Genomic DNA, 23,422 nt, shown 5'->3' with positions numbered 1-23,422 from the left:
GGCACGTTAGCTACCGGCCTATAGTTGTTAAGATTTTCCAGGTCCAGGGACGATTTCTTCAGAAGTGGTCTTACTATCGCCTCTTTCAGGAGGCCAGGGACCACTCCCTCCCACAATGAAGCATTAATCACTGCCCTGGCCCAGTCGGCTGTTCCATTCCTGCTAGCTTTTATTAGCCAAGAAGGGCAAGGATCCAACTTAGAAGTAGTCACATGCACCAGTCCAAGCACCTTGTCAATGTCCTCAAGCTATACCAACTGAAACTCATCCAAAAAATTAGGACAAGACTGTGTGCTGGACACCTCATTCGATTCAACTGCTACAACATTGAAGTCCAAGTCCTGGCGGATGCAAGAGATTTTATTCTGGGAGTGCCTAGCAAATTCATTACAGCGCGCCTGCGATGACTCCACCATGTCCGTAGGGCCAGAATGTAATAGCCCTTGGACTATTTTAAAAAGCTCCGCTGGACGGCAGATCGATGATTTAATGGTAGCAGCAAAATATTGCTTCTTTGCTGCCCTCACTGCCCCTAAGTACAACTTAGTATAGGCACTTACCAGTGCATAATTGCATCCATCAGGAGTACGTCTCCATCTGCACTCAAGCCGTCTTCTATGCTGTTTCATCGCTCTCAGCTCCAAAGTATACCATGGAGGTGCATGAGCTCTACACCGAAGAGGGCGCACAGGAGTGATCGTGTCAACTGCCCGGGTCATTTCTGCATTCCACAGTTCCACCAGGGCTTCGACAGGAGCACCAGCCTTATCAGCCGAAAAACTCCCCAGAGCCTTTTGAAAATCCTCAGGAATCATTAGTCTCTGGGGGCAGACCATCTTAATGGGTCCCCCACCCTTGCAGAGGGAAGAGGTCGCTGTAAGTCTAAACCTCAACAAGCGGTGATCTGTCCATGACAAAGGGACTGATGTAAAATCCCCTACATTCAGATCACCATCTCCCAGTCCAGTGGCAAAGATTAAATCTAGAGTGTGTCCTGCTATATGTGTACCTTCCACCTGTCCCTGTGCTGCTTTGCTATCTTTGGAACTTCCAGCTTGAATTGCTAGTAAGCAAAATGACCTTAGATTTAACAAACCCATTCAGCATTCCATGTTGTTGTTTAACACAATCACTCCACTGAACATTGACATATTGGAAGGAAATATGGTACACACATTCAGAACATAATTCTACATTCAAAGTACAACCCCCTGACCTGTTTTCACAGACTCCAACAAAGATGTGAACCACAGTGCAATGTGATATCTTCTCTGAATGTTGGGACACAGAAATGGAAGTCTGCATACATGCGGGGACACCATTCCAGAGTTAAGTATGAATTCCAGTTTCACTTCCTGTGTGACCCTCTGCTGAGCTGCAAAAATCCAAGCATGAGCTTTTGGAAGAATAATAAGATCTACTCCTTTGGACTAGACACCAGGGTTCAGCATGAAATTGAGAAAGGGTGGAACTGTGTCATCCAACATGATTCAGTTTTGTTGTTTTATGCAGCACAATAACTTTGGGATTCAATTTTCTTGTTTTATAGAGAAAAATAATTGTACTACAACCTAGTGAATTTGAACAGAAATCACACACAGAATTTCCACATTTGTTGTAATGTAGCAAAGATCTACCAGGAAACACTTTCAGCAGTTAGAAACGAATGGAGATGAAAATAAACCTAGGGGAAACATGGAGAAGCATTAGCACGTGACAGAGAGAAGGTGGAACTACTCAGCTCCAATTTTGCCTCTGTCTTCTCCTGCAAGGGAAATAGCGTTCAATCTGGGAATAGGAGTACAATTACTTAAGTTTACTTGCAGTTCAAGATAGGCAAGGAGATGGTTAGGGAGCACATAGGTGCTTTAAATGAGTTCAGGTTTCCAGGGCCAGGTGAATTAGAATCCAGGGTATTGAAGAACCTTGCAGAAGTTATTTAGGATTACACAGTCTGCAATCTTTGAGAATTGTTGGAAAAAATCGGAGGTGCTAGAAGACTGGAGATGGTCAAATGCTGTACATGTCTTAAAAGGGGGGGGATAAATCTGGGAACTACGAACTGATTGGCCTGATGTATCTACAAAAAATACATTAATTATTAAGAGGCAGCATTAATTTATCAAGCTTAGTGGTAGAACACAAACTTGAGAATTGTTGAAAAAAGGTGAGGCACCGGAAAACTGGAGATGGTCAAATGTTGTAGCTGTCTTTAAAAAAAGGAGGGGAGATAGATCTTGGAACCTACAAACTGGCCAACCTGATGTTGATACTTAAGCCAACACAAACATTTGAATGAGCTGAGAATAGTTGGGGTTCCACTAAGAAACCATTTACACTATACATGCTTACCGCTGGGAGACATGAGTTCCAGGTTGTTGTGTCATCACTGCTTGTGCTGATGCTGATATTACAGTTGTCTAACTGAGATGCACTCAACCCATGTGAAAGTCCATTATCTTCCAGCTCTTCGTTTTGTTGCTTTTTCATACTTGCTAACATTTGCAGTTCGGAAGCACTCATGTTGCCTGCTTGGTAGTTTCTCCAGTCATATTCCTATGAATTATATTGAAATGAAACATGAGAGTGGTACTGGAAGGAACTAGGAGAACACATGCATATGTTTCTACAGTAGCTGAAAAGGATCTGATATTTCTTGCAAGGGAAAGAGGTCATGTGATATACCAAGGAAAAGGGTTCAGGGATACACACGTCTGCTTCAGCTATGGATAATAATTGCTTCATCGTTCTAAGAGAAATGAAGTTGAACAAAAATATAGCTATGTAGGGCAGCTTGTGTTCCAGCAGCTTAGCTTCCTTGCATGCTGTATGAAACCTCCAAGTTTTGATTAGTACTGTATAAATGGGTCTAAAAGATGAGGAAATTCATTGAACTAGGTTAGATTACAAACTCTGCAAGGTTCAATACTATAATCCAACAAATTAAAGAAAACCAGAACAATAGTTGGTAGGTGGAAGGGGAAGGGCAATAGCTCAGTGTTAGAGCATCTGGCTTGCATGCAGAAAGGCCCAAGTCCAGTCCTGGCATCGCCAGGTAGGGCTGCAAGAGACTCCTGCTTGAAATCCTGAAGAGATGCTGCCAATCAGAGTAGACAATACTGAGCTAGATGGAACAATGGTCTGACACAGTATTAGGCAGCTTCTTATGTTCATATGTTCCATCTAGGTTACATAGCTGATTCACTTTTGACGATAGTCCATATCTTTATGTTCAGGAAAGGAAGGAGTACCAACACTATTCAAATGATATAGGATAACCAACTTGCTTGGAACTTGTGACCAATTATTCAAAAATACCTGGTGGCTTAAAATGATAATGAAAACCAAAGGTTTTCCAGATAATTAATTGACAAAATTTGTTACTTATTCAAGCTTACTTCCAGTCCAAGTTTAAAAACATAACATGATTAAGCTCAACACATATGAAAACCAGGCATTGCTGCAGCTTCTCCAACATTTTCAATAGTGTCTGCTGCCATTGAAACATAAACTCAAAATAACCTTCTTTCAAGTTTATGCAAGGAGAATCCATGATTCCTTGCTCAGTTCCTTTCATATTTCTTCTCTGACAGTTATTCCCAAATCTATTTAAACCTCAAAATTTTTAAAGAGAAAAAAACATCTATTAAGAAAGCCACAAACCAAACACAAATTAGAGCAACACAACATTGTGGTGAGACTTAGATATGAGAGACCTGAAGTCTAAAAGTGGACTTCTTACTTTGTACAATGCAAAGATACTAGATTCCTAGTTGCATATGGTATCAACATGTGTGCTTAACCTTTCCCTCCCAGGAACTTTTACCATTCCAAATCATACCCTTAAATCTACTTTTCCCTCTGTGGGGTTTAAAACATGCCTGAACTCCAGGAAGAAAAATCAGCTGGGTGCAGCACACTTAGGAGCAGAGAAACTCTAGCAGCCTCTCCATTCCAAATTCCTTCCTTCCCATGTGACTTTTCTCAAAAAAACAAGAAGTGTTATTTTATGCATGTTTATATGCCCTGTTAGTTAGATAATTTGAAAAAAAGAAGTGGGCTCATAGCTTTTCATCTCATTAAGTATAGTGGACAAATTACAAAAGCTGGATCCCAGTTATAATCAGATTTGTACTAGTAGCAATTTAATGCTTTATTGTGCATAGTCCAAGGTTCAGAACTGGTATGCCATTGAGCTGTGGAAGCAATAACAGTGAGGGTTATTTTGTATTCACGCTTGTGGGCACTTAGTGGGACACAGTGGGAAACATGATGCTGGATTAGATAGACCTTGGGTCTCATCTAGCAGTTACTCTTGTTCTGCTCTTTCAAAAAGGCAGCAAAAGACACAAAAAGGCTGTGAGCACACTAGTTACCAACAGCAAGGCGTGTCCATTGGCCACACCTGGAGGGGAAACAGGTTGATCTCCTGATCAGTTGAGAAATCTCTTTGAAGCAAATAAAAAAAAAATGTAAAGCTGCTCCCACCAGGTTATATAGTAAAAAGGGGAGGGGTTTGACTAGTGTCATGTGCCCGTTTTCAGAAGAGAAAGGTGGAGATGCATTGGAACCAGCAGAACAGTGAGTTTGTCTCCACCCTATGATGTATTGCCTTCAAGGCATCTTTTAAAGTCACATTTATTTATTGAGGGCTCTGGAGAAAGTTCAGGCACTACTGCTGTATGTGTTATGAGCCTTTTGAGACTGTCCTCAAGCTTCCTGTACTTAATCTTAATTTTTTATTATGTTTTAAATATTTTTGTACCTTTATTATATGGTTTTATATTTATTTATTATTACATTTTTATCCCACCTTTCCTCCATGGAGCTCAAAGTGGCATCCATGATTGTCCCCCTTGCCCATTTCACCCTCACAACAATCCTGTGAGATCGGTTAGGCTGAGAGGTAATGGCTCTCATCCAGTCGGCTTCATGGCTGAGTGGGGATCTGAACTCTGGTCTACCAGGTTCTCGTCTGACATTGGCCACACTGGCTCTTAAATTTTGCGGTGTATTGCTCTGCAATCTTTGGATGGAGGGCAGTATAGAAATAAACTGCTACTACCACCACCAACAACTCCTCCTCTTTAATACAAATGCCTTGCTGGTACCTTTGCATTACAACCTTTCCTTTTTGGGTCATAAATCCATCACTAATGCACCACAGTGACTATTTCAAAGCCAGGTGTTACCAGACAAGTGCAGCTGAAAGGACATAATAGTCTCCAACTTTAACAATGGGTATCATCACACCTATCTCAGCATTAGTAGTTTGTAACCACACTGACATTACCAATCAAATGCTTCACTTTGGTACGGCTCACACTGCCACTTGAGTGAGAACAAAAGAACTGAGGTTCCTCCCATGCCGAGAAGAAAGCAGTTATCCATGAATATTGATGAAATGAAGGATATTTTCTTAGAATGAGAAAGACCTGTGTACTGAGAGAAGGCAGAAGTACTGAAAGAGCAGCTCCGTAGTCTGGGGGTGCTCCTGGATCCATCTTTGTTGCTAGAGGCCCATGTGACCTCAATGGCTAGGACTGCCTTTTACCAGCTTTGGCTGGTAAGACAGCTGTGGCCATTTCTGGAATGGGATAGCCTGACCATTGTTGTCCATGCACTGGTAACCTCCAGGCTGGATTACTGTAATGCGCTCTATGTGGGGCTGCCCTTGAGATTGTTGGGGCTTAGGAGATAGGGGCTTAGGAGATAGAAATGATGCAGGAGAAAGATTAATTGACTTCTGTGAAGCCAATAATTTGTTTCTTGCAAACACATTTTTTGAGTAACCAAAAAGATTATTGTACATGTGGACATCACCAAATGGTCAATATAGGAATCAAATTGATTATATAATTGGTAGCAGAAGATGGAGAAGCACCATACTTTTCAGTGAAAACAAGACCAGGAGCAGACTGCACTACAGATCATGAACTGGTCATATAAAAAATCAGAGTAAAGCTAAAGAACAACAAAGCAATCATAATGCCAAAATACAATTTAAATAACATCCCAGAAGAATATAAAGATCAAATAAGGAACAGATTTGAGGCTTTAAACTTAGCTGAGAGAAAACCAGAAGAACTATGGAGTGAAGTCAGAGACATTATCAGGGAAGAATGCAAAATGACAATACCTTTAGTTAAAAAGAGAGAAAGACCTCAATGGAAGACTGAATAAACTTAAAATGGTTAAAGAGAGAAGAAAAGCAAAAGCAAAAACACAGAACCCTACATATAACAATACAGCAATTAGTACATAGGGACAAAGAGAACTATTAGAGTTGTTATTGTATAGAGATAGAAGAGGACAACAAAAAGGGAAGAACAAGAGCCCTATTCCAAAAGATTAGAAAAATGAAAGGGAAATTCAAACCAAGAGTAGGGATGTTGAATAATCAACAGGGGGACACACTGACTGACCGAGATGAAATAAAAGGAAGATGGAAGCAAAACACTGAAGAACTCTATAAAAGAGATGCCAGGATGACAGATTCATTCACGGAGGAACCGTATGATGGAGAACTGGAAATTTTAGAATGTGAGGTGAAAGCTGCTCTTAAAATACTTGGAAAAAACAAATCACCAGGAGCTGATGGAATACCAATAGAATTGCTACAAGCTACTGAGACTGAATCTGTCCAAATTTTGACAAAAATCTGTCAAGAAATATGGAAAACTAAACAATGGCCCACAGTCTGGAAGCGTTCAATATACATCCCAATTCCAAAGAAAGGGGATCCCAGGGAATGCAGTAATTATCGAACTATTGCCTTAATATCCCATGCAAGTAAAGTAATGCTCAAGATTCTACAACAAAGGCTGTTACCATATATGGAGCGAGAAATGCCAGATGTCCAAGCTGGATTTAGAAAGGGAAGAGGCATCAGAGATCATGTTGCAAACATATGATGGATAATGGAACGGACCAAGGAATTTCAGAAGGAAATCACCCTGTGCTTTATAGATTACAGCAAAGCCTTTGTGTAGATCATGAAAAACTATGGAATGCATTAAAAGAAATGGGGGTGTCACAGCATCTGATTGTCCTGATGTGCAACCTATACTCTGGACAAGAGACTACTGTAAGGACAGAATATGTAGAAATTGTTTGGTTCCCAATCAGAAAGGGTGTGAGACAGGGGTGTATTTTATCACCCTATTTGTTTAATCTATATGCAGAACATATCATATGGAAAGCAGGACTGGATGAAGATGGAGGTGTGAAAATTGGAGGGAGAAATATCAATAATTTAAGATATACAGATGATACCATACTACTAGCAGAAACCAGTAATGATTTGAAACGAATGCTGATGAAAGTTGAAGAGGAAAGCACAAAAGGAAGACTACAGCTGAAAGTCAAGAAAACTAAAGTAATGACAACAGAAGATTTATGTAATTTTAAAGTTGACAACGAGGGAATTGAACTTGCCAAGGATTATCAATACCTTGGCACAGTCCCTAACCAAAATGGAGACCATAGTCAACAAATCAGAAGAAGGCTAGGACTGGGGAGGGCAGCTATGAGAGAACTAGAAAAGGTCCTCAAATGCAAAGATTTGTCATTGAACACTAAAGTCAGGATCATTCAGACCATAGTGTTCCCGATCTCTATGTATGGCTGTGAAAGTTGGACAGTGAAAAAATAAACTCATTTGAAATGTGGTGTTGGAGGAGAGCTTTGTGCATACCATGGACTGCAAAAAAGACAAATAATTGGGTGTTAGAACAAATTAAACCAGAACTATCACTAGAAGCTAAAATGATGAAACTGAGGTTATCATACTTTGGACACATAATGAAAAGACAGGATTCGCTAGAAAAGTCAGTAATGCTGGGAAAAAAGGAAGACCAAACAAGAGATGGATTGATTCCATAAAGGAAGCCACAGACCTGAACTTACAAGATCTGAACAGGGTGGTTCATGACAGATGCTGTTGGAGGTCGTTGATTCATAGGGTCGCCACAAGTTGTAATCGACTTGAAGGCACATAACTACAAAAACCTCTGTTATCTTTTTGGCACCTATTGAAGACTTTCCTGTTTCAACAAGCCTTTTTAAGTTGGGACCTTATCCCAGTCTGCAACTGTGCTGGAATTGCTTTTTAGTATGTTTTTAAAGCTTAAAAAATGTTTTAAATGTTTATAAAAGATGTCTTCAAAGCTTTAAAAAATGCTTTTAAAGATGTTTTGCTTTAATGTAATTTAAAGTCTGTTTTTATGATGTTTTAAAGTGTTTTTAGTGCTTTTGTTTGCTGCCCTGGGCTCCTGCTGGGAGGAAGGGTGGGATATTAATCAAATAATAAATAAATAAATAAGTGAGCCAAGGTTATTTCATTTATTTATTTATTTATTGAATTTATATACTGCCTTTCCGCCAAGACACTCAAGGCGGTTTACAATTTTAAAATACTACAAGAAAGAAATGATATAAAATGTAAAGTTGTCCCTCTTGTGAGGAGCAGTCCAATTGAAGAAAGCCCTGATTTTTTCACTGCCAGTCTCCTCCACTCTCTCCCTCCAAAAGGACAGATGATGTCTGCTGCCCCTTCCATGTTGGCTTAAGATTCCTTGTTGACAAATCAGCAGAGATGATTGTATGGAATCAGACAATGGCTATGCACATTTTTCTGCATCAGTATACCTTCCACCTTTTTTCATTTTTCTTTGTGGAAGAATTGTGATAAAATTGCATTTGCTTAGTTCTGTCATTAAGCATCTGCTCCAAACGCTTGGAATGCCACCGCTTTGAGAAGATAAAATGAGACAGCCTGGAGCTGGGGGAACACCTTAGCACCATCCTGTACTAGCTCTATTGAGGCCACTAAGCTTCACTCCCAAGCAAACACTAACTTTGCAGTCTCAAGCAATCAATTCCACACAGCAAATTTTCTCCCGCTACTCCAGCGTTTGCATGGGAAGGATCTGAACTGTCCCTGCCATAAAGCTAATAGGAGTTCAACTTTCTGCACGACAGAGCTGCTTTCTCCTTTCTCCTCAGCTCATCACTGTTTCCCTATAATCTCATATGAGGTTCCTCCTAATTCTTGACACCCTCCTTCGCTAAACAGAGACCCTCTTCCCCCTGCAAGAACAAAACCCAAAGCACCGCCTGCAGGTTGCCATTTGCTAGGGAGCACGCATACCATAGGCTCCTGGCAGAACCATCAATGGCCTGAAAGACCTATTGGGGCAACCTCTTCCCTACCTTCCCTGGAACTCTGTGTGACCTACGGGAAGAGAGAAGAGAGGAAGCCCAGGCCATCAGCTCCCAGCTGGCTTGAGTGGACTTTGTCACTCTACTTTTTATAAAATTTATTGTTTTAGTATTTTAAAATGGTAAACTGCCATGGGTGCCTTGGCAAAAAGGCAGTATATAAATCAAAGCAAATAAAAATAAACAAATAAAAATACTAAAAAATAAAATAAAATCTTGTTGTTTACTATTATTTTCTTTTTTAAATAGCTACTGGAGCTAAGAGGAATTCATAAACCTTTCACCCACCTCAACATTTGCAGTTTGAATTCTCTCTTTTTTTTCTTTTATGAGAGGAAAATAATTTTGGTAGAGTGCAGATTCACAGCTTTGACAGTATAAACAGCTACCTTTTTTTCTGGAAGTGTATTTTGGGAAAATAAAAATGGCTTACCAGGAGGGACTGTAAGTACAGAGAACAGGACTTTAATCATTTACGTGCAAGGCAAAGATTGTCACAAATGCAAGGCAGTAGTGGGTGGAGTGCTTACTGCATGACTAAGATTCTAGAGAGACCAGTCATGGCCTGCTTCCCTAGGTATGTTTATTTAGAACTAAATTCCAAGTTGAAGAAATGGAAAGCACTTTGCACACACTCAGTGAAAGTGTAAATGTTTTATATATTTAAATATATTTATTAAAATGTCCCCTTGCAGCAATGTGCAAGATAGCACATGTCCCATGTGCGATCATCCAAGGGTTTGAACAGTTCTTTAATTTTTTTAAAAAAATCAAGATTGTGCTGATGGCTAAGATCTGCAACAAGAACCCTGTTTACTAGTCAGAAATAAATCCCATTGAACCCAACGGGACTTATACCCAAGCAAAAGGTTCAGAATCAGTAAAGTCACTTGCATTTGTCAGCCCTGCTACAATTTTTCTACTCCTAAATTTTTTTACAAAGAGCAAAGAATTAAATTTATTACAGATTTTATTTCTGGCCCCTCTTACTTTTTTGGGTACCCTCCTAGACATTTTAGACTGGGTACATGCCTGCAACCTTCTCCAGTGTTGTCTAGTCACCCAGATAAAAACAGCTGCTAGCTTTCACAATACCCCTTTCTTTATTAGCCAATGCCCTCACAGACACATTGTTTAGCACCTCCCCCCCGAGAACAAATGAAAAAGCAAGGAATTCCCAAAACAAAACAGAATTTGGTCTGATAAATTCACAAGAATACTTCTACTCAAATTAGAGTCTCCATTTTTTGTGTTGGGTAGAAACACTGTTTCCCATTCCTAAATGCTGCAATATGGGTCCAATACTGTATATATGTAACCGCAGTATATAGGATCACAATCTCTGGAAACTACAGTTACATACAGATCCATTTCACCCTATTCCAGAGTTCAATAGGGGTCTGATGTGCACACAAAACCTTTGAGAACTTTTGCAAGTAGGAGCCACCCTGTTTGCTTCAATGAGAAACTTTCTACATGTATTTTTATATAGAAATGGATGGCTCATGAGTTTCATTGAACATCTGAATGCCCCCCCACCTTATAATCACAAGAACATCTGGAACAGGGCTTTTAAGCTGGTATAAACATTCCCTCAAATAAAGCCCAATAGAAGTGCATTGTACAGTTAGCAATTTGGCTTTAATATCCTAGACTACACTTACATCTCATAATGGCATCAGAATTCCATTCCCCTTCCAGCAGCTCCAGCCCCCATCAGGGCATACAAATAATCATGCCAATGTGTTGAACTCCTCAAGGCCAAATTACATCCCCCATCCTGCCCCTGAACATCATGGCTTATTAATGTTGATAACCAGTTATTCCTTGGCAGCTCAATCTTGAAAAAGGCTTTTAAAATAAAAGTGCTGCCCCCCTCAGCTGCTTGAACAACAACTACTCAATCAACAGTCTCCAACATGTGCCAGTTGTTTCGTAACGTTACTATATTACTTGGATTTCAGGAACACCTGTAGCGTTCTAGGTACCTTCTACATTTTCAGAAAGATAGTTTCCAAGGTTCCCTTGGGTACACTTGAAAGACCACACATTTCATTTTGAAACATTTGGCTATCCCTTTTCTTTTTAGTGGGCGTGTACTTAAGCCCATCTCAATTTTTACCGACATGCCTTTGACAATTGAAATAAGCCCGGTCCATTTACCCAACCTGAGAGTCATTACGAACATTCTTTCAATAAGAACCCCCAACATGTACTGCAATGCTCCTTGATGTATATACATCTAGAGCCAATAATTAGTGTTCCATTATACTCTAAAAAAGAGTAGGTTTGAAAGAACTGGGGGACAGGGAGGAGCTTAGAAATTCCTCATGTTGTTCTCATTCTTCAACAGTCCAAATGTTAGCTCATACTGTGAGCCTATTTGATCATAAATAGCAATGTGCACTCAAGACTTTTAATCACAATATTGAAATTTAAACAATGGTCTGAATATAATACTTTGAAAGAGGGGGAAATATATGCCTGTTGTACGGTGGCCAAGGTTCATTCTTGTGTTATTTGAAGTGGCCAAGAAATGATTGCAACATTGATTTGTAAAGAAAAAAGCGAAGGCAGTGGCATATTATTTTGGAGGTCCTTTTGCTTTTTGGTTAATTGTATTAATTGTAGATCTCAAGGCCCATGCTGTATTTTGCACAAGGAGCCACTGTTTGATAAGCAGTTTCCCCCATTGGAATATTTCTGTTCTGGAAGGTCTACACTTTAATGAAGCAAGCTGTTACTCTGCCCTTGACATTTGGGAATGAACTAGAGATACTGAAACGTAGCAACCAAGTCGCCCTGCATCTTTCCATTCTCCAAAATATCTGGACAGTTGCTTTTGAAAATCTTGTGATAGCCAACTTTTTCAGCCTCAGCCAGCATTGCCAATGGTCAGGAAAGATGGGAATTGTGGTCCAACAACATCTGGAGGCACACTGGTTGGGAAAGGCTGATCTAGAGAGATACTGCTTCCACACATGAAGCCAGACTCACGCTAGCTGTGTTGATACAGGGCTGGAGCTCCACCAATTGTTGCATCATCTTCCCCTGCCAAGGGCCTCTCAGATTTTGTTGGGGAGAGACGTGCCTGGCAGCTGAATGCAGCAGAGGAGTCTTGGCTCTTTTCATGGGCTCAGCGCTGCTTACTGAACAAATGTGTTAGGGAAGTGATGCTAGCTAGGCTGAAAAAGTGTACAAGGTCCCCTCCCATTGGGAGTGGGAGATTACTCCAGCAGCCTCTTCACCATAAGAAAAACTTCTGAGACAAACCAACCCTGCACAGAGAGGAGTAGAGATCCATTATTGTTGTTGTTGTTTATTTCTATCCCGCCTCTTGGCCAAAAGGCCCTCAAGGCGGCTTACAAAAAATAAACACAAATATAGAAATACGTATCAATAGAAACAGTACAATTTACAAAAATTAAATAACAAGGTAATAACATTATTAAAAAGCAACAATAACTTTCAATGAAAATACAACAAATCACACTTTCCTAACAAATTCCTAACAATTAGACAATGTCTACTAGTTCTTACATCAATATGTTGACATCAAAACATAGGTGTCCTGCTGGTACTGCATCTGTCGGTCCTAACACAGGAAAAGGAGCAGGAGCAATCCAGCTTTTTGCCAACATAGACGATGTCCATGGTAAGCAGTACTTCAACTTGATCACAGGGATGAAACAGTTGACGTTCCGGCTCTGGTAGGTTGCTGAAAGGTGGAAATGACGAGCTTGGAAAGAAAGGAAAGAAGTAGAAGCCTGCTTGGTGTGGGTGGGTCTGCCCATGGGAGAGATGGAAACAACAGGCTCTAAGAGGAGAGGAAAGGGGGTGGAGGCCTGCTCAGCATAGATGGATCTGCCCGCAGGGGAGGCCCCAGCGCCGGAGCTTGTATCATCGGACAGTTGGTACGGGTCCACCATCACGGCCGGGCTGGATGACAAGAGGCCCAGTGGGGAGGGCGGCGGCAAAAAATGATGCGGTGGTGAAGCGGGCAGGAGGTGCTTGGTGGATCTGGGGCTTTCAAAGGTGAAGATGGTACAGCTGCCCCTCCATCAAACTAGACAACAAAAAGCCCAGCAGGGAGTGTGTTGGCAAGGAAGACGCAGCGGCAGAGACGAGTGGGCGGCATTTGATAGCTCTGGAGCTTTTCAAAAATAAAGGTGGCACAACTGCACCCCTGCCGGTTACTCTGGTCTGCACAGGTCCCGAGTGGTGAGGGTGGTCAAAATAAACCACCAGCAGCTTACCCGCTGTCTTCTTGCAACCTCGCAGGAACGCATTCACGCCGCTGCTCATGCTGCCATCTTTAACCTTTTAATAGTTCAATAGCATCTTAGAGTTGGAAAGGCACTGTGCTTCAAAACGAAACAGACAACCTGCCTGTTTAGCCACCATCACAAAATGAATAAATAAAAAACAATGTATGCAATCCTGAGCTCAATATGCTACAAAGACCAGGTGCACTCAGACTGTGCTTCCCTCAGAGCAATAGTTCCAGTTGACTGTCAGTGGTGCAGCTAGGTAATTTTAGATGAGGGGTGGGTAACTGGATCCAGCAGGACATTGTCTGGCTGTCATCTTCAGCCAGAGACCACAGGAGTGGTGGTAGTGGAAGCTGCACAATCTCCAGCTGCAAATGATGGCAGCTGTGCAAAGCCCAGTCTGAGGAGAGGCAAGCTTGAAGAGCTGCTCCCACATCAAGTTAGGATAATGTCATTAATTTCAGCAGGAGTCTTCATTATTATACCCCGCCTTTCCGGATAAAAATCCTCACCCCAGTGAGATGTCCAGCACAAAGTCTGCTGCAACTTCTTGGGAATGGTTTCAGGCCTGATGACGTGGACAAGGTGCTTGCGACGATGCAGCCAGCAATGTGTCCTCTTCACCCTTGCCATTCTTGGCTTATTAAAGCTTGCTGAGGGGGTTCGACCAGGTGAATTCAGGGTGTGGCCAATGCATTGTTGCAGGAAGGAGTGGTTCCAGCCGCCCTGATAGAAGGCAGTGATCTGACTGCTCCTGAAAAAGCCAACCCTGGACCCATTGGTTTGTGACAACTACCACCCGGTCGCAAATACCCCCTTCTTAGGAAAGGTGACTGAGAGAGTTGTGGTGTAGCAACTGCAAGTATTCTTGGATGAAACAGATTATCTTGACCCATTCCAGTCTAGGTTCAGGCCTGGTTATGGGACTGAATCAGCCTTGGTCGCCCTGATGGATGCCCTTTATTGGAGGAAGGACAGGGGGAATGCGACCCTTTATTCTTACTTGATCTCTTGGTGGCTTTTGATACCATTGACCATGGTATCTTTCTGGGCTGATTTGGTGAGACAAGCATTGAAGGTACTGTTTTACAGTGGTTCCAATCCTATTTTCAGGGTCATTTTCAGAGAATAGCATTGGGTGATTATCTTTCAGCCCCCTGGCAGTTGTGCCGTGGGGTGCCGCAGGGTACTATGTTGTCCTCCATGCTGTTTAATATCTATATGAAGCCCTTGGGAATAGTCATCAGGAGATCTGGGGAGAGGTGTCAGCAATACGCTGAAGATACCCAGGTCTATTTCTCTGTAACATCTGAATCAGGAGAGACCATGCAGGCCCTGGACCAGTGCCTGGACTGGTAGATGGGCTCGATGAAGGCCAATAAACTAAGTCTGAATCCTAGCAAGATGGAGATGCTGTGGGTTGGTGGTTCCCAAGTTCGGATAATTGGTCAGTTGCCTGCTTTGGATGGGGTCATACTCTGAAAGAGCAGGTCTGTAATCTGGGGGTGCTCCTGGATCCATCTTTGTTGCTGGATGCCCAGGTGACCTCAGTGGCTAGGAGGGTCTTTTACCAGCTTCAGCTGGTAAGACAGCTGCGGCCGTTTCTGGACAGGGATAGCCTGACCACTGTTGTCCATGCACTGGTAACCTTCAGGTTGGATTACTATAATGCACTCTATGTGGGGCTACCCTTGAGGTTGGTCTGGAAGCTGTAGCTGCTGCAAAATGTGGTGGTGAGACTGCTCACTAGGGCAGGGTATTGGCAACATGTCACCCTGCTGCTGAAAGAATTGCACTGGCTACCTATTAGCTACTGGGCTAAGTTCCAGGTTCAGGTTTTGGTGTACAAAGCCCTATACAGCTTGGGACCAGGATATCTGAAAGACCATCTTATCCCTTATATACCCAATTAATCATTGCACCCTGCAAGTGAAGGCCTCCTACAGACACCATCTTATCAGGAGGTCTGTTCTGCACAATATAGGAAACAGACCTTTAGTGTAGTGGCACCTACCCTTGGAATTTCCTCCCCTTATTATTTAATATTTATCAGACAGGTGCCATCTCTGTTATCTTTTCAGCGCCTACAGAAGACCTTCCTCTTTCAACAAGCCTTTTAAGTAAAGACCTTATCCCAGTCTGCGTCTGTGTTGGAAGTGCTTTTTAATATATTTTTAAACCTCTTTTTAAACCCTTTAAAAAATGTTTAAAATGTTTAAGATGTTTTGCTTTAATATATTTTAAAGTCTGTTTTTATGATGTTTAAAAATGTTTTTAGTGCTTTTGTTTGCCACCCTGGGCTCCTGCTGGGAGGAAGGGTGGGATATAAGTCATGTAAATAAATAAATAAATAAAATAACAATCCTCCCAAAGCATTGTAAAGTAACATCAAAATATGTTTTAAAAAATCACAGCAAACAACAATTAACAAATAAAGAGTCATCATCAGACTCATTTCCACATGGGAGCAGGTGGGAGATGCTGAGCCCCTCTGCTTCAAAAGCTCTTCACCTCCATAATACATACACATTTGTGTTGCTTATTTGACAGAAGTTGTATTTCATTCTAAATCTGGTGTTTATGTTATTGTGGTTGTTTAAGAAAAAAGGGATTAAATTAATGTGTTTTATGTTATAATTTTTAAGTTTCATAGTTTATTCAATTATGCAGGCAGTGCCTTTTTATATTTAAAACTAATGTTCCATTTTATGATAAAGTTTTTATTTCTGTTTCATTATTTGCACATACGTTCTGCTCTTATAGCTGTCCCTAAGGAAGAGTCGTAAGACTTGAAACACACTGGCTTAACAAATCATTTTTTGTACACCTTTAAGGTCTCCTCTCTCTTTGCTTTTAAGACAATAGACCACATTCCTCAACCCATTTATTGTGGAGCATAAATTAATGGAATTAAACATGAAGGCAGACACAGAATTCTAAGGGGAGTGTTTAGAGGGTTTAACTTATGTTATAGTCATTGATACTAGCAGGATCAGTTACTTGTTTCCTATGCCATAGCCTTGTCCTACTTCTTCTGCACTAGGAGGGCTGTCTTTTCTTTCTTTCTCTCTTTTCTTTTGCACTGTGCATTTCTTAATCGTTGTAAAAGCAATACAATCTGTTCTGAGGATTTTTGTGTGCATTACTGAGGTCACTGGTTCTGGCTAACAGATACCCATCACAGTTTACTTAATGAAATTGAATCACACTGAAAACCTGCAGAACCAGATCTTTTTTCAGACTCATCCCAAGACAGAAGGTATATGTTTGTATGGAGGGCAGCAACTGTGCTATTATGACAAATTTTAAAAAAATTATGTCTGTTTTCACCTGCATGTGTTCCAGAGATGCTTTCTTTACACAATAAAAGCCACTGGAAAGGGAGAAATGTTGAGATTCTGAAAAGTCTTTTTGTATTGGGCAAGAGCTTGCCATACATTTTGTCAAAATTTCTGCTGTGAACATTATCATCCCTGGCAATAAAAAAAAATAATCTCGATAAAATGCAATTATATGTATAGCACTGTAGGCAACAGTGAAAGGGACAGCTAGCATACAGGCTGTAATCAAAATACCAGCTACAGCATTGATAATACACAGGAGGAAGGTGAGTAATGTTGACCTTTTTACAAGTTCTTAAGGGCTGGCTCCTAGAAATACCTCAGCAGGGCACAATCCTGAGAATTAACCTACCTACCTGATCCATGATTTTTTTTAAACTCTGAAATAGTCCTCAATCATGCTTTACAGCCCTTGCACATTTGGTGATATTCAAATAGGGATTTCCAAAAATGGAATTCAAACTAAAGTTCATTTTTATTTTCAAAGAGATTTTTCATGCAAATAGTAATTTCACATGGCTCCAAGATTCTTCTAAATGCAACACTTCAGCTGGCAACTAAAAGCTTGTCTTGTCTTTCTATATATCCTCTCCTTGTGATAAGAAGCATTTTTATTAAGCTCTTAAAACATTTGACGGATTGACAAAACCTGTTATATTTTTTCCCTAGTTTAGAGATGCACATAATGACATTTGTATTCGCTTAGGTTCAAATGATTTATTCAGAATTCTTTAAATTTGGTTATACATGCGGAAAACTTTAATTACCAGCTATCTACTTGGTTGCAATATTACCCAGAGGGATGCACTTCTTTCTTAATTAAAAAATATTTGAACTTAATAATAGAGAATCTATTAAAACATGAATAAAACATTGCAAGCATGCAAGCCCTTAAAGTTTACTAAATAGTTAACAAATCAATTTCATTAATATTGTTTGAGCAGTTTTTGCTAGTCATGTACATGAGGACATTAACAGACTTCTTCACACCAAGTTTCTGCTGCAAAAATCCTTTGACATGAAACCTTGTGTGACAGGCTGTATCTGTGCCATCCTTTTCTCTTGCTCTGGCAAAGGAGGGAATGGGAAGAGGAGGCATGATCAGCTTGTAAACTGCAGTTTGACTAGTCACCTGTGTAAGAATCTTCTCCAAGTGAGCAAGGAGAGAAACTTTCATAAATTAAGAACATGCCTCATCATTTGCTCCTGAAGTCTCCTACGCTCCAACCCTGTCAAAAGGAGTTGCTGTGCCTTTACAATTTCTGTTTCCTGTCTGCTTTGTCATCTGCTGGAACTGTTTCAAATCATACTCAAAATGAGTATGATTTTATGTAAGGTCTCTCTCTCTTCCCCAAGATTATTAGCTGAACACCAGAAAACTGATCCACTGGGCTAAGCATGCTTTGGATTCTGTTTCCTGTATCCTCTTGGGGAGGTATGGAACTTGCCTCTGCTATCTGCTCTTTTGTGTTCAGTCGTGCTCTACTTTTTCCTCACTATTCCATTTGCTCTGGGCTGCCAGAGTTTATATTTGGGCGAGATGTACATAGGTCCATTGCTGTCTCACACTGGTGACACTTTCAGCCCACTCCTTTCCTCTTCCAGTTGAGCCGGTCAAACTGTGGAGCCCTTGCTAGTGTGGCCTGACACACAAATTATGAAATACCTTGTTGAGCAGGAATGGTGGGATATGAACCATCTCAGCACCAAGCCCACTATTGCAGGTATACAGACATCAAGACCATGAGAGCAATATTGCTCATGTCTCTCTGCCATTTAGTTCGTCTGCGTTAACTCTGGTCTGGAGCCATAATTAGACAACACAACCACTTCAGGAAAAAAAAGTCACTAAGTTCAATAAAACTGTTTAGTGTGCCAGGAAGTTTAACATGTTTTCCTTTTGAGTTCTGTATTTTCAGATTGTAAGCCTTGTAAGCCTACCTGAATACCAGTTGCTAGAAACCGCACCGGGGTGGGGGGGGGAGGTTTCACACTCAGGTCCTGCTTACAAGCTTCCCATAGGCATCTGGTTGGCCACTGTGAGAACAAGATGGTGTACTAGATGGGCCATTGGCTGATCTGATCCAGGAGGCTCTTCTTATGTTTTTGTCTAAGGGCAGTTGTTATAGTGATCTGTAAGCTTCTCTAGGAACCTTTTCTTTTGTAGAGAGCAGGATAAAAATAATTTAGACAAACAAATAATAAAGTAATTTCTCATTTGTATTAGCTTCAGAGGTAGATTGTTTTATGTTCTTATTTTAGAGATGGGAAACAAAGTCTGAGACTGAATGATTTACCCAAGGTTAACCAAATTAGTCTTGTATTGTGTATTTACATGAGACAGGATATTCTTGGTAGTGGCACCCTGCCTATGGGACTCCCCCCTCTGTTAAAACAGGCTGACCCCCAATCTATGTATATCTAGGTGCAATTTGAAAACTCACCTATTTGTCTAGGCCTTTGGGGTATGATTGGTGTTAGGGAGATACCATGTGCTACTAGTTTTATTGATGGGGATCTGTTTGATGTTTTAAATGTTTTGATGATTAATGTGTTGTTTTATGCTGTTAGCTGCCCTGTGCTCCCTTTTGAGAAGAAGAGCAGGATATATTCATTCCCAGGTTACCTCCCTGTTTCCACTCCCTGTCCTTTCATCTTCTCAGTCATATTCCATGTATCTAACGTTCTTTCAGCTCCCCAGCAGTCAACTCAGTTTTTGTCTCTGACAAAATTTGTTTGACTCCTTGGCCATATTCAATGTGTGTGGACAGAGTCTCGACAGCGTCCCAAAATTTATATACTGCTTGAGTGTAAGAAACCTCTATGAAAGGTTTACAAGCTATATGAGAAACCAAAAAAGGGGTCAAAGACCAAGATGCTGGAAAATGGACCATTGGTCTCACCTGAAGGGTGATTTTCATAGGAGGACTGCCATCAAGCGGGTAACATAGCTCCACCTATCGTCCAAAGGCAAGAATGTTTTGAAGTCAAGACTAGGGGCATCAGGCCCCTCCCACTCTCCAGTTCATTCGCAGTGAGTCAAAAGAGAGATATCTAAAAATGCAGGAAAAAAGGCCAACGGGCCTACCAGCAAGAACATAACACAATACCAATATTCATAATAATATGACTCTAACATAGCGATATAACAGTAATAGCAGTCTTGACTTCACTTGTAAATCTAAATATAATAGCGTAACAGGAATCTATAAAAACCCCAGAAAAATATCTAGGTATCCTCCAACTGGGAGGGTCGTGATGGCAGTCCTCCTATGAAAATCACCCTTCAGGTGAGACCAATGGTTCATTTTCCACAGGAGGACTCCCATCAAGCGGGATGTACCAAAGCAGCCCATAACAGGGAGGGACCACCCACATCCTAATCATCATTAAGAACCTGTTGCAAAAGTCGCCTGCCAAAAGAGGCATTGGCAGAGGCATGACGATCTATTTTGTAATGCCTTATAAACGAATGTGGGGTAGACCAAACAGCAGCTCTGCAAATATCAGCAACAGGAACGTTAGTAGCAAAAGCAGCCGTAGTGGCCGCTGATCTAGTGGAATGAGCCATTATTTTAGATGGAACAGGAAGCTTAAGGGACTCATAAGCTAAGGTAATACATGCACGCAACCAGCGGGATAAAGTGGAATTAGCTACTTTATGCCCCATAGAACGTGGATGAAAGGATACAAACAAAGACTCAGTTCGTCGTATATCCTGGGTCCGAGACAGGTAGGTCTTGAGAGCCCTCCGAACATCCAACGAATGCCAAGCCTTCTCTAGAGGATGGGTAGGATTCGGACAAAAGGAAGGAAGAACAATGTCCTGGTTGCAATGGAAAACTGAATTGACCTTGGGACGGAAGGAAAGATCAGTCTTCAGCACAACAGAGTCCTTGTGAAAAACACAGAGATGGCGGGCAGAAGACAATGCGCCCAGTTCCAAAACTCATCTCGCAGAGGTGATCGTGATCAGGAACAGGACCTTGAATGACAACAGACGTAAAGGCACAGTCCTAAGGGGTTCGAACAGAGGGTGTTGTAAAGCCTGCAGAACCTTCGACAAACTCCATGAGGGAAAGCGGTGGAATACAGCCGGTGAGCGTAGAGCGGTTCCCCTCAGAAAATGTTTGATGAACGGATGCAAGGCAATAGTAGCACCAGTGGAGGACACTGAGAGAATGGATGACAGAGTGGACGCATGTCGACGTAAGGTGTTGGGTCTAAGCCCCATCATGAGGCCCCTATGAAGGAATTGCAGCACCTGTTGTATTGTGGCCTGGGAAGGATTGAGGTTCTGGGACTGACACCACCTGGAGAATGCCACCCAAGTATGTTGATATATATGAGTGGTAGATGGTCGTCTCGAGGCCAATATAATGTCAATAACAGCGTCAGACAGGCCAGCAGACCTCAAATGTCCCCGTTCAAAAGCCACGCTGTTAGGTTGAGCCAATTGGGGTCCTGATGCCATATTGGGCCCTGGGATAAGAGGTCTGGCCTGACTGGGAGTGTCCAAGGGTCCGTCACTGACATGGCAAGGAGATCCGAGAACCACGGTCGACGGGGCCAAAATGGTGCTATCAGAACCAGCTTGGCCCTCTCGCGTCGTGCCTTCCTCAAGGTTCTGGCTAACAGTGGTATTGGAGGGAAGGCGTACAATAGGCCATCCGGCCATGGTAGTGACAGAGCATCCACCGCTTCTGCTGTCGTGTCCAGGTATCGTGCGAAGTACCTGGGTAGCTGGCAATTGCGACTGGAGGCAAAGAGATCGACTGAGAAGACGCCGAACCGATGCTGGAGAAGATGGAAAATGGTCGGATGAAGTTTCCATTCTCCCGGAAAAACCTGTTGTCTGCTGAGCCAGTCTGCTGTCACATTCCAAATTCCTCTGAGATGTTCTGCTTTCAAGGATTGTAGATGTTGTTCTGCCCAGTCGAATATGAGGTAAGCTAGGTTCTGCAGAGAACGGGACCTGGTTCCCCCTTGTCTGTTTAAATGAGATTTCGCACACGTGTTGTCCATTCGAATGAGAACATGGTCCAAGGGGAACAGAGATTGAAAATGGAGCAGAGCTAAGTGGACAGCCTTTAGTTCCAGCCAATTGATGCTCTGAGTCTGCTCTGCTTCGGTCCAACCCCCCTGAACGAACTGGGAGTTGCAGTGGGCTCCCCAGCAGAGGAGACTGGCATCTGTGGTGTTAACAGTCCTGCGGGGTTCTCTGAACGAAGTGACCTGGGTGAGATGTTGGACCCTCGTCCACCAGCAGAATGAAAGACGCAGTGCGGGGTTCAAGGGGATTGTTCGATGATTGGACCTGGCAATGTCCTGCTGAAACGGTAACAAAGCCCACTGAAGTTGGCGAGTATGAGCTCGAGCCCATGGCACAATATGGATGGTGGACACCAACGTTCCGAGAGCCCTTGCTAGAAGCATGACGTCTGTGGTTGCGTGGTGCATCAGAGACCGTGTGATGTCTATGATAGTGGTTATGCGGTCTGGAGACAGGAACACCGCCGCCTGCAGGGTGTCTAACATCGCCCCTAGATGTTGCAGGCGTTGGGTTGGTTGGAGATGGCTTTTGTCGAAATTGACTAGCCAGCCATAGGTCTGCAAGACATGGAGCGTGAGCTTTAGACGGCGATGAGCCAGCTCCCTGGAACTTGCCCGTATTAAAAGATCATCCAAGTAGGGGTAGATACGCACCCCTTGAAGCCAGAGGTAAGCCACTAGGATGAGCAGCACCTTCGTAAATACTCTCGGGGCAGACGAGAGACCGAACGGCATCGCTCGATATTGAAAATGCTGGGGGCCGAAGGCAAACCGAAGGAATTTTCTGTGGGCTATGCAAATAGGCACATGGAGATATGCTTCCTTTAGGTCAATAGAAGCCAGGAAGTCTCCTTCGTGAAGGCTTTCTGTAATGGAGTGGAGGGATTCCATTTTGAATCTGTGATACTTTACGAAACGGTTGATGAACTTGAAGTTCAACACCGCCCTCCATGACAGATCTTGTCTGGGCACAGTAAATAGGAGGGAGTACACCCCTTCCGACCTCTCTGTTGTAGGGACTGGCTCTATTGCCACTGTGTCCAAGAGGTGATGTATGGCTGTCTGCATGATGCAGTGCCTGGATGGTGCCTTGGGACAAGGAGAGGGATGAAATCTGTCTGGAGGGGTTGCCCAAAACTCTAGTGTATAGCCATAACAAAAAAGATCTCTGATCCAGGTGACCTGAGTCAGACGCAGCCAATGGTCTCCAAACAGAAGCAGTCTGTTTCCGACCGGTATTGCATCAGTACTGTCTGTGCTGGCGAGACCCTCCCCGATATGAGGACGTTGCGGTACCTCTGCGTCCCTGGTACTGACCTCTGCCTGGGAAATGTCTGTTCCAGGCTCCCCTGGAGGAACGGAAATCATTGGTTCGGAAATTGCGGCCTCATCCCCCAGGCCGTGCTCCTCGAAAGGGCTGGGTCGTGCGGTATGAGGTGAAACGTCTGAAGGGCCTGCGATCAACGTTCCTGACAGTGGCCAAGAAAGGCTTCCGAGCATCCTTGGGGTCAACAAGTACTGCCTTTAGGGCTTCCT

At 42.4% G+C, this 23,422-nt stretch overlaps 1 protein-coding gene across 1 annotated transcript in view; it reads right to left on the bottom strand.

Moving 5' to 3' along the window:
* The window catches only part of CFAP20DC (CFAP20 domain containing), a 277,854-nt gene that overhangs the window by 67,361 nt on the left and 187,071 nt on the right, over positions 1–23,422 (bottom strand). The window contains exon 13 of the mRNA XM_061622079.1: positions 2,353–2,556. Within this exon, the coding sequence (XP_061478063.1) occupies positions 2,353–2,556 (204 nt within the window). The remainder of the gene's footprint in view (positions 1–2,352; positions 2,557–23,422) is intronic.

This window comes from Rhineura floridana, chromosome 3 (assembly GCF_030035675.1).
Source record: "Rhineura floridana isolate rRhiFlo1 chromosome 3, rRhiFlo1.hap2, whole genome shotgun sequence".
NCBI lineage: Eukaryota > Metazoa > Chordata > Lepidosauria > Squamata > Rhineuridae > Rhineura > Rhineura floridana.
Note: the sequence above shows the minus strand (reverse complement) of the source record. Positions and strands in the feature narration are given on the sequence as shown.